We start from the raw sequence: 16,605 nt of genomic DNA on the forward strand, positions 1-16,605 counted from the left end.
CAATGCACAATGAGAATCGAAACATACTGTATTGTAGGGTGGTGGACATGTATCGAGACATGGCATCTGGTCTCCTTCCAAGAGTGCCTGCAAATAAATACGGAGATGATCTCATCTGGCTGATCAGAGGACTCTTGAGGGTTTTGTGCTGCTGATTGGATCTTACCAGAACGGTGGAGAGCGTCGTTCGCTTGTGCCCAAGACACAGATGTCTGGATGAGACATCGGATCTTGGGCTAGCATCCGAGGTAGTACAGTGAGTAACCAAAGCCCCGAGGGAATTGGACGGCCAGCCCGTCACTTGGAGGTAAATGGACAGACGGTCGATACCTGACTGATAAACAGGAGTTATCGCACAGAAGACACAAGCACGAACCACGCAGGATTCGCTATCGATGAAGACATGGAAACTCTAGCAACTTTTGCGACGTTGAGTTGGCCAAGAGGAAAATAGATGCACCCACACCTCAAGGCGTGGATTTGGTACTTATAACTGACTGACTGACCGAGCTAGGGTTTCTAACTCGGCGGCTCCAGAAGCTTTCGTTGTAGCTGGGCACTGGTGGAGCCTTTAGAGGCACCAAATCGGGAAACAAGCCTTGTCGCAGAGGCTGGCTGTCGAGGAGGGTAACACAGGCGCGAGACACTTCTGCTGCGACCAGCAACATTGTGGTACTGCCTGCGACAGAGCGGGCACCCGCAATGATTTCAGTAGTAAAACTTCTTGGACCGCTACGGGCACTTAACTTGACTTGAACTGAAACAGAACCGCAGCGCTGAAAAGGCTGTTTTTGTTTTTTAAATGCGAGAGAATGACGACATACAGGTGTGTGTACTTCAAGCTCTTACTCTCAACTCTCGAGCATACTCGCACTTCTCATTAGTATGCAAGCACTTGCGACAGACAGTCAAAAAACCTTCCTGCGATGCTAGCTGATGTTCGGATCATTCCCACGGGCGTAGTAGGCTAGTGGAAGGACACTTGCCGCTCACGTTAGAGTCCCTTTTCCTTTCCGCGGGAGCCTTCTATCCACCAAACGCCGACTCCAATGCTGTCGGCTGTCCAAACCTGGAACCCAAATCCAAAATCACATCCTCTGGTCTGTGAAGGGAAGCATTTCTCTTAATTACTCCTCATCGGCAGGTTTGTCATGCCTGGAGTACATTTTGTACTCAAGCCCTGTGCGGAAGTCAAGCTTGCCCTGCTCGACCTGACTCCGTGTCGCGCTCAGCATGGGCTTAGGTAGACCCATCGATTCCAGAAACGCAACGGCTGTAGTGCACGGAACGAATTAGTAAGGCGCTAGAAGCAAATCGGGCTTCTTCTTCTTCTTTTTTTTTGGGGGGGGGGGCGGTGGGTGTTGTTAAGACGCGTTGGAAGTTGGAATCTGGAGATATCCGTGTACACGTGTATGTGTGGTGACGTCCTCTTTTGTGGCCTGTGTGTGTGGGGGGGGGGGGGGAAGGGTCTTTGAAATTCCACATGGGTTACTTACTCTCGCTCCATTCGATGTCCTGCCGCCTCTTGTCCCACGACAGCTCCGAAGCCATTATGTCAATAACCTGAGGTAGACATTCGAGTGCTGCCTGGGCGTTGAGGAAGGCCAGCCTCGTCCGCCGGGCTAGGACATCAACGGCGGTCTGGGCGTACTCGTGGCGGACAGCATATCGGATCTCACCATCCACAAAAGGGTACAACTGAGAGATGCGCTCGCCGCGTGCAGGGAAGCGCTTATCAGTTGGCCGGCACAGGGCGGCAACCACCCAGGCGCGATCACCATAGTTCTCGCAGAGGTGCTTTGCGACCTCGGTCTCGACGCCGTAGTGTTGGATCAGGTTGATGAAGAGCGTGCGGCTCCAGCCGTGGGCGCCGATGAGCCTGACCCGGTGGGACTGGCATGAGCCGTCCAGGATTGCGCCGTCGTCGATGGCGTCGGTGCCGCTCACGCGGGGGGCGTTGGGCACAGGCTTGGTCTGGAGGCCGAACTCCTTGATGGCGGCGTCGACACATTCCTCGGCCATCTGCCGGTAGGTGGTCCACTTACCGCCGGCGCACGTGACGAGGCCGGATGGAGAGATATCGATCAGGTGGTTGCGCACCAAGGACTCGGTGTTCTTGGCCTTTGGGTCCTTGACGAGCGGGCGCAGGCCGGACCAGGCAGCCAGGACGTCGCCCCGGCGCACGACGATGTCGGGCGAGAGGTAGTTGCTGACCTCGTTGAGGATCCACTGGATGGACTCCTCGTCGGGCATGGGGTCCTTGGTGACCTTGGCAGGCTTGTCGGTGGTGCCGGCGATGGTGTTGCCCTGCCAGGGCAGGAAGAAGATGACGCGGCCGTCCGAGGTGGAGGGGTCGATCAGGCCCATCTTGGCGGGGCTGTAGTAGCCCGGCAGGATGACGTGGACGCCCGAGGCCGGGGCGACGATCTCCTTGCAGTCCTGCTCGTCGAGCTTCCGAATGCCGTCGGCGAAGGGCCCGGTGCAGTTGATGATGCACTTTGCCCTGACGTGGAACTCGTCGGCGGCCTTGCCGTCCCGCTCGGGAACGCGGTCCCTGAGCCTGGCGCCAGAGAGCCTGCCGCTGGCGTCCTTGTCCAGGCCGGTGACCTCGATGTGGTTGACAACCGTGGCGCCGTAGAGGGCGGCGGTCATGGCGATGGACACGTTCATGCGGGAGTCGTTGTGGGCGCCGTCGTAGTAGACGAGGGCGCCGACCAGGTCGGTCCTCTTGAGCATGGGGAAGGCCTCGATGGCCTTGCTCTTTGTGAGGAAGTAGGAGCTCTCGATGCCCTCGCTGCCGGCCAGGAAGTCGTAGAACTTGGTGCCGGCCCAGTAGTAGGGGGCCTTCCACCACTTGTCGAGGGGCAACATGATGGGCAGCCAGGAGCTGAGGTGAGGCGCGGTCTGGAGAAAGTACTTGCGCTCCTTGAGGGCCTCCCTGACGAGCTGGTACTGGCTGTAGTCGAGGTTCCAGACGGCCTTCTCGAGGTAGCGGACGCCGCCGTGGACCAGCTTGGTACTCTTGCTGCTGGTGCCGGAGCTGAAGTCGTCGCGCTCGACCACGGCGACCTTGAGGCCGCGGGTGGCAGCGTCGACGGCGACGCCGGTGCCGGTGGCGCCGCCGCCAATGACGAGCATGTCGTACTCGTCGGAGGGGTCGGCGGCGGGGCTGGCGCTCTTCTTGAGGTCTTGTATCTGCTCGAGGCGGGACTTGACACGGGGGAATTTGGGCAGTTTGAAGGTGCCGTCGGCGCCGTAGATGGGCGGTGGCACGGCGGCGGCCTCGTGGCCGGGGATATTGCGAGGCCGGTAGACGTAGAAGAGCAGGCCACCACCGGCGGTAGCAAGGCCGACGGGCAGGGCCAGCCGGCGCAGCAGGCCGGGGCGCGCCCTCGTGAAGCCAGACATGGCGACTGGCCGCTTGTGGGGGAGAGGCGGGCGCGAGAGGAGGCCTTTGGTCTTGAGCTAGGTGGCTTGGCGATGCGGCAGGTTTGAAGCAGGAAAAGACGACCAGGCCAAGCAGGAGGAGGATGCGCCGCGCGCCGCGGCAGGACAGCTGGATGATAACGGTATTATGTATAAGTGAACATATATGTGTATATATTGATTGATTGATTGACTGCTGCGAGGAATGCGTGGCCGGTCAGTCAGTCAGCCAGGAAGGCGGCAGGAGAGGGAGATGGACGAGGGGATCGGGGCGGGGGACGGGGGACGGGGGACGGGGGAGGGTGGTGAGGATTAGAGTTTCGAGAAGCTCACAGACAAGGCGGGATGGATATCTCCCAAAAATCCCAAAATCCCAGAATCCCAAAAACCCCCTGGCTGTGCGAGTTTGTCTGTCGAGACTCGAGAGGCGCGAGCCAGGCCAATTGAGGTGGCGCGAAGCTAGGGCGGGCCGAGTCAAGTGGAACGGACCGGACTGCACTGAGGTCAGGTCAAGCCGAGCGAGGTGGAAGTCGACCTGAGCCAGCACGAGGCGTGGGGTCTGACGGCCAAATTATGACGTTGGGCCTGCGGGACTGGGTTTTGAAGCGGGTTTGGAGGCGGAGTTCTGTGAGCCTGCCTTGCCTTGCCTTGCCTTGCCTTGCCTTGCCTTGCCCTGCCTTGCCTTGTCTGCCAGTCTGGCACTGCGCATTGGCCTGGCCTGGCCTGGTTGGGTCTTGTCCCGGCTGTCAGCGCAGGCTATGCCACCATCGTGAGCGCGATGCGAGACCGTGGTAAAACACCTGCACCTGGGCAAGCGTGAAGCATGCAGAGGGTGTCGGCACTGTCGCCCGTTGACTGTGCCTACTGCAGTACATAGTGGCTTCTTTGGGACTAGCGGGTCCAGGGGATCGCAATGTCAGCAGTGTCAACGCTGGCTGGCAATAGGTGGGTTTTCGGATTCCCCGATCTGGACACCCTCCACGACCTCCTCCAAGACCCCCCCCAAACCCCAACCCCATCCCCGCACCCCTCTCCCTCCACTGTAATCTGTACTACCATGTACTTGAGTACCTAGGTCTTGTTTAGAATCAGGTACTCTGAGCAGTTTTTCCTCCAATCAGTCCAGCTCTAACCTGCCCCACCTCCAGTCCCTCACTCCAGATGTCACTACAGATGTCACTCTTCAGAGTCTTCACTTGCTTACTTGTTTTATATCAACTTAATAGTAGTTCTCATACAATCTTTCTCACATACATGCTTACCAAACAAGCAACACATTATTAAAGACTATGCGTGACATGTACTATCTGATTAAATATATGTATATATGCATGAGGTTATAGAGATATGGATGGAGACATCGATATACACTTACACGTACACTAACGGGCCCTGCACCAGCAACACATTCCCGTCACCTCCCTTCCACGCAGAACCCAAACAGCTCGTCCACAAACGTCGGTGCCTCCGTCAGCTTCTCCGCCTCCACATTCGACACCTGCACCCCTGACCCAATGTGCACACTCGACCGGTCGTTTCCGTGGGCTCCCATCGGCCTCATCTCGATCCCTCGGTGGCTCCTGGCATCCCCGGGCCCCGTCCCCGGTGCGGGCCCGGCCCCGGCGCCAGCCATCCCTATGCCGACTGCCACGCTCGCCCCCACCTCCGCGTGCCCCCCGCTCTCGCTCGCCCTTCTCCGCAGCAGTGACGATCCGGCCCGCGAGAACGACTGCCGGCCCTGCCCGCTGTACTGGCTGCCCCCGGACCCCTCGTTCACCTCGCCCGCCCGCTGCACGTTGACTGTGATCTCCTGCGACACCATGATCCCGCCAAACGACGATGCTTGCTGCTGTGGCGGGCCCGACATGACATGTGGTGCCGGTGATGGGGACGGCAGCGGCCCCGGCGTGTGAGGCGGTGGCGGCAACGTCGGTGACTGTAGCTCCTCCATCGCGTAAGCCGGTGGTGCCAGCCCGTGCAGCACCGCATCCGATGCCGAGTCCACAGAGCCCACCCCGGGGCTGGTCTCGCCTCCGTTGCTCGGCCTGCCGTTCCACAGCTTCAGCGTCGAGCTCGACTTGCCCGAGCCCCCGCCCCACGACGACGCCCGGTGCAGCGTCGTCGGGATCGGCACCCCGTCCCCGTCCACCGCCCCGCCCCGCTCGCTGCCCGACGTCTGCGGCCGCCCGCTCCGGAAAAGCCGGCTCGCCATTCTGGCATCCCGCAGCGACGCCCGCCTCGAGTGCGATATCGTCGTCCCATTCGCCCTGCCGGGCCTCATCGCCGCCCCCGCCGGCACCGCGTTGATGATGGGCGCCAGCTCGCGGTGCACCGACCGCGTGAAGGCGAGGTGGTTCGGCGAGTCCTTGTACACGAGTTGGTGCACCTTGAACATGTTGAGCGGCACGAACTCGCACTTGGGACTCTCCACATTCAGGTGGATCGGGACCACCATCCTGAACGAGATGACCGTACAGCTGCCCGGCGACGAGCCCGCAGACACTGGCCGGCACGGCACCTCCACCGTCTTGGAGCAGAGTACTGCCTCGTCAAATATGCTGTCCTCGACCCAGCCGCGCAGCGACTCGATGCTGTCCGTCAGTTGCGACGCGAACATCATCTCCTTGTGCGAGATGTTCTTGAGCCCCGCCAGCCGCCTGGCAATGTGGTGTGGCGTCATGCGCTCAAACTGACGGAGAAAATTCATTTGCCATGCGTCAAGTCGCGCGAGCGGCATCTGCACTGATGGCAGCAGGTTGCGTGCGTTGCGGCGCGCCAGCACGTCGAACCCGTACGCGTTGTTCACCCGCGCCTGCACCCCGAAAAACCCCACGTGGACGCCGGGCTCCAGCATTGCGTTGTTTTCCGCAAACGTCGACATGGTTCGCAGCTTGTTCTCAATGCTGCGCGTCTTGATCTGCATCGTCGAGCCGATGATCCCGCTCACCTGGTGCAACTCGGCGAACCGGTAGCCCGCGGCGGCCAGGCTCTCCATATCCCGCGTGTTCTCGACACGCCGCACCAGGAACATCAGGCTTCCGCGCCCAAACTCCTGGTACGGCTGGCGGATCACGCCCTTCTCGGCTAGGTCCTCGAGGCTCGCGCCATGGGTGCCGTCCGCCCCGCGCTGCCCGTGGCCCTCGCCGCCGGTCGCTTGCTCGGGCACCTGCTGGTTCTGGCGGGCTTGGGCTTGAGCCCGCCCGCCCGCACCAGTCGGGAGGATCTCGTCCCACAGTATCCCGACACTTGTTAGCTGGGTTTTCATCTTATCCGCCAGCCCGGCCGCCGCGGCGCAGAAAAGCTCGCGAAATATGACGTCGTAGTTCTCTATGAGCTCTCCATGGTCTGTGATGAGCTTGATGCCGCCCCTGGAATTGTCGCGGTCGTTGTGGGGGAGGTGGGACAAATGGTTCGAGATTCCGTTGATTATGGTGGTGATGCTGGACCAGTTCCGCGACGCCTGGAACATCCAATGGAAGAGAGGATGCGCGACCGTGAACGAGTCCTGTGGTGTCTTCTCCAGGAAGGAGTCGGTGATCTTTTCGCTAGGCAGCAACCCGTCGGGACTCACGAGCACACGCCCGTGCTTGTCAAACACAGCTGCTGCCAACACGACCTGCTGCGCTTTGCTCGCATAGCGCTGCATTATCCGAGCGGTGTACATGGCAAAACTCGCCATGACGAGACACGCCCCAACAGACTTGATGTTCAACCCCAGGTCAGTTTGGCCCGAAGCGCCCGAGTCTTGAGGGAGGAACTTGGCGACTTACCAGGCAGATAACGACAATTACGGTCTCGTTCCTCGAGAGCTGGTTGTTGTCGCCGGCCAGCGCGATCAACTTGTAAGATGTGCCTGTCGAAGCACACCAGTGCATGCCCGAGACAGCACCGGCCAACAGCACTGCCGAGATGATCCTCTTCCACCATGAGCTAGTCCACCCTGCCCGGAAGACGAAGAACAGCGAGAGGGCGATGATACTCGCAGCCACGGCAATCAAAGCCGCCCCTACGACGTTGGCGATGTTGTAAATGCAAACGTAGTTGTTGATGGAGGCGTTGCCCAGGTAATGCATGCCGCAGATGGCGGCGCCGGCAAGTGTGCCTCCGATGGCGACACGCCACCAAGAGACCTTGTCGTTAGTCCCAATGGCCACGAAGGCAGCAACCAGGACAAGAATCGGCATGAAGAACGAAAATGCCGTGAATCCGCTGGAATAAGCAATCTGGAGCGACGGCTCCCCATCCGCCATCTCGATAGCTCGGTTGCCGATGAAATGCATGCACCAGATGGCGATGCCACCCATCGTGACGGCCGCGCTGATGAGCAACAAGCTATATGACAACACGTGGTCAGCACTGATTCCATGGTAATTCCTGTGGCGGCTAGGCGACATACTGGTTTATCCTTCCCTTGGGCGCGGTCCTCCTATTGATCAACTCTAGTGTCGATGCCGCCCCAATCAGGCTGACCACATAGCTCAAAGTCACAAAGCCCGCGTTGAAGGACCTTGGCACGATCTGGTCCCCCCACTTCTCAAAGAGCTGCTGAGCTTCCGTCATGTTGAGTGACCTTTGCCGTGCCCTCGAATGCAGAAACTAAGTGCGTCCACTGGTGGTGCTGCTAGTACCGGATATGGCAGCAATAGCACGCATGGATCAAGAGCAACTGCACATAAGAAGCCCAGGGGAGGAAATTCCAATGCGGGAAGCGTCCTGTATATATGAAAAGCCGTCCTCGAGCGGGGACCTGTTCCGGCCCACAGCCGGCTCTCATAAAATTCTCGAACAGGTCCAAACGTACAGCACAATACCCGGCTTACAGATTCTCGATCGGAGGTGGCGACGCTCGTCACTGGCAAGATGGCGGCGCATGGACACCCTCGCCGAGGCGGGCCCAGCAGACGTGGGTTATCGAGTTCAGGGGTTGCTGTGTCGTGCCTACCACAGAGAGGGAGGCCCAGACTGCTGGGTTTGGGGATGCTTGGCCGCAGAAACGTAGACTAGGCGGAGCACCTACCGAAGGACGCGATACTGAGAAAGCTCAAGACCGAGGTCTGTGGGGGGCAACGGCGGGGAAAATGGTGTCTGTCAGAAGCCCACGAGGACCTATAATAGTGCCTTCTAGTCAAGCAGATCGCGCGCTCCGCCGCCACGAGGTACGTATTGGATAGGCAGCGGGAGGGGACACAGATATACACAGTTGCGCAGACCGGGACTCGTGGGGAGTCGCGAGGCGGGAGGCGGGAGGCATGCAGGGCAGAGTAATTCTGCACACACAAGACCCGAAACGAGCCGTCCTCTGGCCAAGCAGCCCAAGTTGACCAACCTGTGGGGGACCGCAGAGTAAGACATCGAGACAGCGCGCTGCCGTGGATGGCAAGATCCGCAAGTGAGGAGCGGCCAGCGGATACGGGCCAGCAGAAGATGGCTGTCGTGCAGTGATTCAAACCGAGGGGCACTAGTAGTTTCTTGTGCGTTCTGGCGTTTGTCGATGAACGCATGCCCCGAGGCCCAAGCAGGCGGCGCTAACCGTGCGGACTCGGGGTGTCCTGTCGATCGAGGCTGGTCCTGCCACCAGGCCAGGAGGGGGCTCGAATGCGGCGCACAGTCGTTGACCAAGCTGGTGCTCAGTGATGAGTCCCTTTGGAATTAATTCCTCGGCTTCTGACCCACGAGGCACGCCGGCTCAGACGGTAGACCCAAAGCTGTGTGTAGCCTAACCGATCCAGGGGCCAGGGCGGCACTGGCCGGGCAGAGGCGACGTTCCACGTTCCACCACCCATTTTGCCATTGTCTCTCTTTCTCCTTGTGCGAACGTGGGTCTGGGCCGTGGGAAGGGAGCAGCAAATGCGGGCGCGCCGGGGAAAAGGAATAAGGGAAAGGTCGCTGGACTCGAACGAGACATGGGAAAAAGGAACAACTATGTCTTGGGGCGGGGAGCAGAGGTCAAAGCTGCGACTGGGCGACGCAGTCGAGGACGTCTCGGATGGCACAAGCATTCGGAGTCGCATTCCGAACCTGACAGATCTGGGCAGGTGATCTTGGTCACATCGCCGGGGTAGCTGGGAAGCAGACCCTTGGGGACGAGATGATCGACCGGCAAGCTCTTGCATGGTGCATGAACTGGGGGGTTGAGAGACAACAGGACAAGGGGTACCCTGCCGAGCACATGCCGTGGACCGTCGAGTCAAGCGGTGACAATACAATGGCGGCTCCAGCAGGGTGTGGCTGTCGGAAAACTGGTCTGGCGGGCGCCTTGGAAAGCCACCCTCATCTCGAGCCAGCCGCCCAGGCAGGCCCAGGCAGGCTGCCAGGCTGCCTGGGTCTCGTGAATAATAGCGATCCGTCGCTTGCCATGCAGGCGGCTGGCCAGCGGCCGGCCAGCTGTTGTCGACTGTGCTTTTGATGCTGTCGTTGTCGCTGTCGCTGCCACTGCCGGGACGCGACCGCCGACGTGATTCGGCGTCGCCCACGACAACTTGCTTCTGATCATCCAAGGGAGCAAGCAATATCCCCTGCGGCCTCGGATTGGCTGCGGGGTTGCCCGTCACTCGACGCTAGGGTCTAAGGACGGCGCGGGTGCGAACTTCGAAAAGCCTTGAGGCCTGTGCCGGTGCCGGTGCCTGTGCCTGTGCCTGTGCCTGAGCATGGATCGGAAGCGCCCAGACGAGCTTGGGCTGCCTGGCAGGCCTGGTCCGTGTTGGCCTCGTGTGGCGCCGTGATAGCCAGTAGTTGTATCTAGCTTGCTAGCCTGCAGGGGAGATGCAGAGGGAGATTGGGACTGACGGTCTACTGCCCGTGACAGACGGAGCCATCGACTGACCAGATGACTTGCATGGAGGAGACAAGCACCTGGCATTTGGCATTTGGCTGAAATGCCGTTGTGTGTGTGCCAGGCCCGAGTTTCGGCTTGTCGTATAATGTTCCTATGCCTTATCTCCTTATCTTCCCTCGATAACGCACCGCCTAGGTGACCCCTCCACAACGGTGCCTAGGCATGGCTGCGCGACAGAACCGATTACTGCGTCATGGCATTGGGGTAAGAGAATGGAAGGGGAAGGCAGAGGAGGGGGAAAAAAAAAAAAGAGCAAACAGCCAACTACAGCGATGTCCATACAATTGTCAGCTACCGCAACAGCTTCTCGCGACCTCACCTCTTTCCAGGTGGCTTGTATGGATGCATAGTTTTCCCCGCTGCTGCACAAGAGAAAAGGAATTGAATCTTGCAATCACGCCCCTTTACTCAGCCTAAGAGAGGGGGGCAGAAGTTGCACCGCGTCGGCTACGAGCACCCGCTCCCCGACGCCCCGTCACGCCCCGTTCCAAAGCCGAAAACATTAAAAGCTACCGACAACACGAACCGTGACGCTGCTCTCGATGGTTTCACCAGGCTCCGGCGAGGACGGGCCCAGGCTCAGGGCGATGCCGGCCCTGAGTCCAGAGCTCTACCAGCGCGCCTGGGCCTCGATCCCGCATCCTACCCTGCCCCTTCTGGCGACTTGCCACTCCAAGGCCGTCACCATCTACTCGCTCTCCTCCCTCACCTCGCACAGCATCCTGACTGGCGGCCATGCCCGCTCCGTCCGCTCCGCCGCCTGGAAGCCTGCCATGCCCCCAAACAAGCTCTGCCTCGTGACCGCCAGCTTCGACTCCACCGCTGCCCTGTGGCGCTGGGACGGCGGCAACCTCTCTGTGGATCAGCCGGCCGACCTTGTCCCGTCTCACCCCGGCAGTTTGGAGGTTGACGTGACCACCACCACAGCCAGCCGCTCCCCACAGAGAGATCCCACTGCCTCCGATAAAGACGAAGACGACTGGGAGTTCTCCCTGGTCCTCGAGGGCCACGACTCAGAGGTCAAGTCTGTCGCATTCTCGCCCTCTGCCCAGTACTTGGCTACCTGTAGCCGTGACAAGACTGTGTGGATATGGGAGGATGTCGGCGCCAACGAGGCCGACGACGAGTGGGAGACGGTCGCCGTCCTCAACGAGCACGAGGGCGACGTCAAGTCTGTCTCCTGGTGCCCCGACGTGCCTGGCCGCACCGCCAAGGGAAAATATGGCGCCGACGTGCTGGCGAGCAGCAGTTATGACAACACCGTGCGGATCTGGCGGGAGGACGGCGACGGGGAGTGGGTATGCGTGGCGGTCCTGGAGGGCCATGACGGCACTGTGTGGGGTGTGCAATGGGAGGCCAGCCCGGACAGAAAGGCGTTCCCGCGCCTGATGAGTTTCTCGGCGGACAAGACAATACGCATCTGGACCCTGGAAGAGGACGACCAAGACGAGGAGGAGAGCGGCGACGGGAGGAACCCTCTGTTCCGACCCGGCTTGGGCGGCATCCCCAACACCATGCGTCGCTCGCTAAGAGAGGAATGGAAATGCACAGCCATTCTTCCTTCCGTGCACAGGAGGGACGTGTATTCTGCCGCGTGGAGCCCCGTCTCTGGCCTCGTTGCCAGCACAGGAAGCGATGGAATTATTGCTGTCTACAGGGAAGATGCCGCCACTTCCAGCGACGCTTCCGAGCCCACGAGGCTTGGGGCAGCACCATTGGGACATGCTGAAAACGGCGAGGCAACCGCCGTCCCGCATAGCTCTGAGGCCACGGGGTGGCGCGTAATGGCCACAGTGGAGAATGGCCATGGGCCTTACGAGATTAATCATGTCACCTGGTGCCGCAGGTTTGACTCTGGGGCCGAGAACCGCGGCGTGGATGAAATGCTTGTCACGACAGGTGACAACGGAGAGGTCAAGCCATGGCAGCTGACTGCCCCTTAGAATCATGGCATCTACAAGAAGTTCCAACCGGGGGGTAGGTAAAAAGGCTGCGTGCGACTGGCTTCTAATCCATATAGAGATTCGTGCAAAGCTCCGATGCGCGCACAATGAACGCCCTTGAGTTTACCCCATGATTCGCGGCGGCCTAGCCCTTGAGAGACTGACGTAGGGACACTCCGTGACTGCTGGCTCTGTGATCCACAGCATTTGACAGCATGGTTCACGTTGCATGCGGCCAGACTAACGAGCTAGAAATGAGCCTCCTTCACCCAGCCGTTGCCGGATTGATCCTGCTTGAGACAGCTGAAAGCAGTTGGGTCAAGTCAAAACGCGCAGATATGCATTGATCCGTCCCATGGTCATTCCTACAACCCGCGAAGCACCGGAAGGACTACTTTTACAAAGGAAACGCTTCCTCCCTAGACCGGCATCACCGGCATCTTTCTCCAACACAGTATACATGTTGACTACCGGTTATCTGTCGGCATTCATGGATCCCAATGTGTTCCTTATCTTGTGCCTTGCACAGCTCCGTCTATTCACCCTTCAGCTTGTCCTGCGTCACCGTAAACGCAACCTCAAGCAGCTCCTGTTCCTCCTTGACATGGTTGGCTTTCAGGCCCGTCGCGACCGACGCGCTTGGGTTACGGCCCGCGTACATAACATGCTTGTGATCATGGTGCTGGGTCTCGTTCAGCAGCGTCTCGATACGCGGCTGCGTGAAGCTCCACGCGCCGGCGTTCAGTGGTTCCTCCTGCGCCCAGACAATGGTCTTGGCGTTGGGGTAGCTGTCCAGGTTCTCCTTGAGTTGTTGCCAGGGGAATGGGTTGAGCTGTTCGATGCGCGTGATGGCCACATCCTTGAGGCCGTTGTCGGCGCGGTACTTGTGCAACGCCGTGTACACCTGTCCACTGCAGATCACGACACGGTCAATTTCCTCGCGAGCCTTGATGTCGCCACTCTCGTGAGCTGGGTCCTCGATGATCCACTGGAACTGGGAGTCACCGGTGAAGTCCTCGATGTTGGAGCGTGCTATCGGGTGGCGGAGAAGGGACTTGGAGAAGAAGATGATCAAGGCTGCGCAATGTTAGCAGAAATCTCAGGCTGCGACTGTATGCTTCCGACTTACGCTTTCGGAACTGCCTGTTCATCTGACGTCGCAGAACGTGGAACAGATTGGCAGGTGTTGTCATGTATGCAATTTGCATGTTGCAATCTTGGTGCTGGCGCTGCAACTTGTCCTCGGAGGGGAAGATGCGAGGGTCCTCGTTGCAGAGTTGAAGGTACCGCTCGATGCGGCCGGAAGAGTGCTCAGGTCCCTGGCCATCGTATCCGTGGGGAAGGGACAAGACGAGGCCGGTTCTCTGCATCCACTTCACCTCGCCAGATGCGATGAACTGGTCGATAACGCACTGTGCGTTGTTCGCGAAATCGCCGAACTGAGCCTCCCACATCACCAGAGCATTAGGTGAAGACAGCGAGTAGCCGTACTCGAAGCCCATGGCGCCATACTCACTCAAAGAAGAATTTGAGATGACGAACTTGCCCTGGTCCTTGCTGATGTGTTGCAGGGGGGTGTATGTATCCTCGCTCTCCTGGTCGTGGAATACTGCGTGACGCTGAGAGAAGGTTCCGCGCTCCACGTCCTGTCCGGCGACACGGACATGGTGTCCTTCAGAGACAAGCGATCCAAACGCCAGGGCCTCGGCGGTCGACCAGTCGATGTTCTTGCCCTCAAGCACGGTCTTGGTCCTGTTAGACAGGATTCGCTTCAGGTTGCGGTGGATGTTGAAGCCCTCGGGGGCGGAACCTATCATCTGGCCGATATGCTCCAGCGTATCCTTCCTCACGGCGGTGGGGAGATGGGGCAGGACCTCGGTCGCCAGTTCCTTGGGGGACTTGAAACCGTTCCATGCGGATGTGGTCCACTCTTTGGACGTGGGCTGGTAGTCCTTGGACTTGGAGAAGCTCTCCTCAAGCATCCCCCAGACCCACTTCTTGTGCTCTTCGATGTCCTCCTTGGTGAACGTACCATCCTTGAGCAGCTTGTCCACGTAAATGTCGATTTGTGGGTCGTGCGATTGGATTCTCTTATACATAAGCGGCTGCGTGAAAGAGGGCTGGTCTGTCTCGTTGTGACCGTGCTTGCGGTAACAGACCAAATCAATGACGACATCCGACTGGAACTCAGCCCTCCAGTCGGCAGCGAGCTGGGAGACAAAGTTGACGGCCTCGACGTCATCAGCGTTGACGTGGAAGACGGGGGCGTCGATAGCCTTGGCAATGTCGGTACAGTAGGCGGTTGAGCGGGCGAAACGAGGATCCGTTGTGAAGCCGATCTGGTTATTGACGACAATGTGAATAGTGCCACCAGTCGAGTAGGCAGGCAGGGACTGGAAACCGAGGCATTCGTAGACAACACCCTGTGCGGCGAAGGCAGCGTCACCGTGGAGAAGCACGCCCATGGCAGTGCGGTGCGTCTTCTCGTCGTTGTTGTAGTGCTGAATGGCACGGGCCTTGCCCAGAACAACAGGGTCCTCGGCCTCCAGATGGGACGGGTTGGCAACCAGAGACAACTGGACGCGCTTGCCGGACGGGGTGGGCCTCTCGAAGTTCATACCCAGGTGGTACTTGACATCGCCAGAGCCCTCGTCCTCGGCGGCCGAGGTACCGGCGAACTCGCTGAAGATGGACTCGTTGGGCTTGCGAACGACGTTACTGAGCACGTTGAGACGACCACGGTGGGGCATTCCAATGATGATGTCCTTCACGCCGTAGTCGACGCTGCGATCGATCAGGGCCTTCATTCCAGGGACCAGGGTCTCACAGCCTTCGAGGCCGAAACGCTTGTCATTGGGGTACTTGGTGGCCAGGAAAGACTCAAAGCTTGAGCTCCAGATGAGCCGGTCCAGGATGCGCCTCTTCTCGTCGTGTGAGTAGGTGAAGGGCTTGGGGACCTCAATACGCTCCCTCAGCCAGTCGCACTTTTCCCTGTCCGGGATGTGAATGAACTCGGCACCAAAGGAGCCACAGTATATCCTCTCACAAGCATCGATGATCTCGCGCAGGGTCATCTTCTCGCGGCCGTCCCTCTTGAAGCGGGGCAGGATGCCGGGCCCCAGGGTGTACTCGGTCTCGAGGTCCTTCTCGGTGAACTGGTAGTAGTCCAGCTCCAGCTCCTTGGGCTTGATGTTGCCGAAGCCCTTCTGCTCCTGACGGATGCCGAGGGGGTCGATCCTCGCCTTGTGGTGGCCTCTTGCCTGGTAGGCGCGCACCAGCAGTTGCACCTTGAGGTGGTTGTCGATGTCGGAACCCTCGCCGATGCCAACGCCTGCACCGGCAGCCAGGCCGGTGACGGCGGCGGAAGAGCTTGGGACAAGGTTTGGGGGCGGCTGAAAGGCCTGCGAAATGGGCATGTTGCCGCTCTCGATGTTCTTGAAGTAGACCTGCCAGGAGACGTGGACGCTCTTGGGGTCCTGCTTGTACTGCACGTACATCTCGTCGATGTAATTCGCATTCTCGCCTTGAAGGAAGTTGTCGTTGGGGTCAGGGGCGTTGAAGAGGGCGCTCTTGTATCGCTTCTGGGTCGAGAGGGCGAGAGGGCGGCGGGCGGCGCAGAGGGAGGAAGCGGGTCTTGAAGAAAGACATTGCGAGCGAGTGGCACGCAGCGCGGCGCTGCTTGCCCTACAGAGTCGCTGCATGAGGGGCGACAGACTGGCAGGATGCCTCAAGGACTGGAGGAGGAGGGGGGGGATGGTGGGAGAATATCAGGAGGGAAGGGGAGGGGAGGGGGAGAAAAGAGGCAGGAAAGACAAGAGACAGGAAGGGGCAGGGAAAATGGCGAGTAGGTAGCTTGCAGGAGCTAGGTAGGTGCGGGAAAGGTGGGCTGCGAATGGAGTCAAGCAGCTGGGTATTGGTTATTATTGCTACGGCACTACCGGTAGTGAGAGCGCAGACTTGCTGCATGAGGACGCAGTGCGGTACCCGAGGAAGCAGCACTCAGCCGGGCCGGAATGTTCCCGTCACGCCCGTTGACAAGAGGCGGCTACACAGGTATGATGAAGCTGTGAATCTGTGAATAAGAAAAGTGGCCCCCTTGCGGCTGCCGTTGATGTAGTAGTGTCGAGGGACGAAGCTGGCAGGCTGGGCGAGGATGGATTGCGCAGGAGCCGGCCACGAGTCCAGGTGAGTTGTTTTTCTCCCAGGTGACCACTGACCACTATACTTAGACCAGACGGTCAAGTGTGCCTGTGCATTGTAGTACTGTGCATCCATCCGTCCACCCATCTCGGCGCTCCCTGTCCGCCAGAGAGGCTGAGAGGCTGCTCACACGCTTGCTGTTACAGATGCCAGATCCACGCCCCCAGCACCACTGTCGTTGCAAATGACCTCCATCCGGTT

At 59.5% G+C, this 16,605-nt stretch overlaps 4 protein-coding genes across 4 annotated transcripts; 1 reads left to right on the forward strand and 3 right to left on the reverse strand.

Moving 5' to 3' along the window:
• Positions 1-1,127: 1,127 nt before the first annotated feature.
• KVR01_010009 (glycerol-3-phosphate dehydrogenase) lies at positions 1,128-3,408 on the reverse strand (the record flags this gene model as incomplete). Its single annotated transcript, XM_044793394.1, has 2 exons — positions 1,128-1,273; positions 1,497-3,408. The coding sequence occupies 2 exons, from the start codon at positions 3,406-3,408 to the stop codon at positions 1,128-1,130; spliced, it is 2,058 nt and encodes a 685-aa protein (XP_044641257.1).
• Positions 3,409-4,740: 1,332 nt separating this feature from the next.
• KVR01_009868 (uncharacterized protein) lies at positions 4,741-10,272 on the reverse strand. Its single transcript, XM_044782178.1, has 3 exons — positions 7,823-10,272; positions 7,197-7,758; positions 4,741-7,126 (listed from the first exon to the last, which is right to left on the reverse strand). Exons 1-3 carry the CDS (start codon positions 7,984-7,986, stop codon positions 4,841-4,843), a joined length of 3,012 nt encoding a protein of 1,003 aa, XP_044641116.1. The 5' UTR covers positions 7,987-10,272; the 3' UTR covers positions 4,741-4,840.
• Positions 10,273-10,516: 244 nt separating this feature from the next.
• On the reverse strand, positions 10,517-16,368 carry KVR01_009652 (alpha-ketoglutarate dehydrogenase KGD1). The gene is made up of 2 exons (XM_044783826.1): positions 13,334-16,368; positions 10,517-13,281 (listed from the first exon to the last, which is right to left on the reverse strand). Exons 1-2 carry the CDS (start codon positions 15,903-15,905, stop codon positions 12,740-12,742), a joined length of 3,114 nt encoding a protein of 1,037 aa, XP_044640900.1. The 5' UTR covers positions 15,906-16,368; the 3' UTR covers positions 10,517-12,739.
• Positions 10,804-12,204, forward strand: KVR01_009959 (uncharacterized protein; the record flags this gene model as incomplete). Its single annotated transcript, XM_044788232.1, has 1 exon — positions 10,804-12,204. One exon carries the CDS (start codon positions 10,804-10,806, stop codon positions 12,202-12,204), a length of 1,401 nt encoding a protein of 466 aa, XP_044641207.1.
• Positions 16,369-16,605: the final 237 nt, after the last annotated feature.

Source organism: Diaporthe batatas (assembly GCF_019321695.1).
Source record: "Diaporthe batatas strain CRI 302-4 chromosome Unknown Contig00012, whole genome shotgun sequence".
Taxonomy (NCBI): domain Eukaryota; kingdom Fungi; phylum Ascomycota; class Sordariomycetes; order Diaporthales; family Diaporthaceae; genus Diaporthe; species Diaporthe batatas.

What these genes read in the sequence shown, in the direction of transcription:
- KVR01_009652 (XM_044783826.1), bottom strand. Translation starts at nt 15,905, where the DNA reads ATGCAGCGACTCTGTAGGGCAAGCAGCGCCGCGCTGCGTGCCACTCGC. An exon ending in GAACAGGCAGTTCCGAAAGC is followed by an intron (nt 13,282 to 13,333) that starts GTAAGTCGGAAG and finishes AACATTGCGCAG; the next exon opens with CCTTGATCATCTTCTTCTCC.
- KVR01_009868 (XM_044782178.1), bottom strand. Translation starts at nt 7,986, where the DNA reads ATGACGGAAGCTCAGCAGCTCTTTGAGAAGTGGGGGGACCAGATCGTG. An exon ending in CCCAAGGGAAGGATAAACCA is followed by an intron (nt 7,759 to 7,822) that starts GTATGTCGCCTA and finishes GTTGTCATATAG; the next exon opens with CTTGTTGCTCATCAGCGCGG. An exon ending in TAATTGTCGTTATCTGCCTG is followed by an intron (nt 7,127 to 7,196) that starts GTAAGTCGCCAA and finishes TTGAACATCAAG; the next exon opens with TCTGTTGGGGCGTGTCTCGT.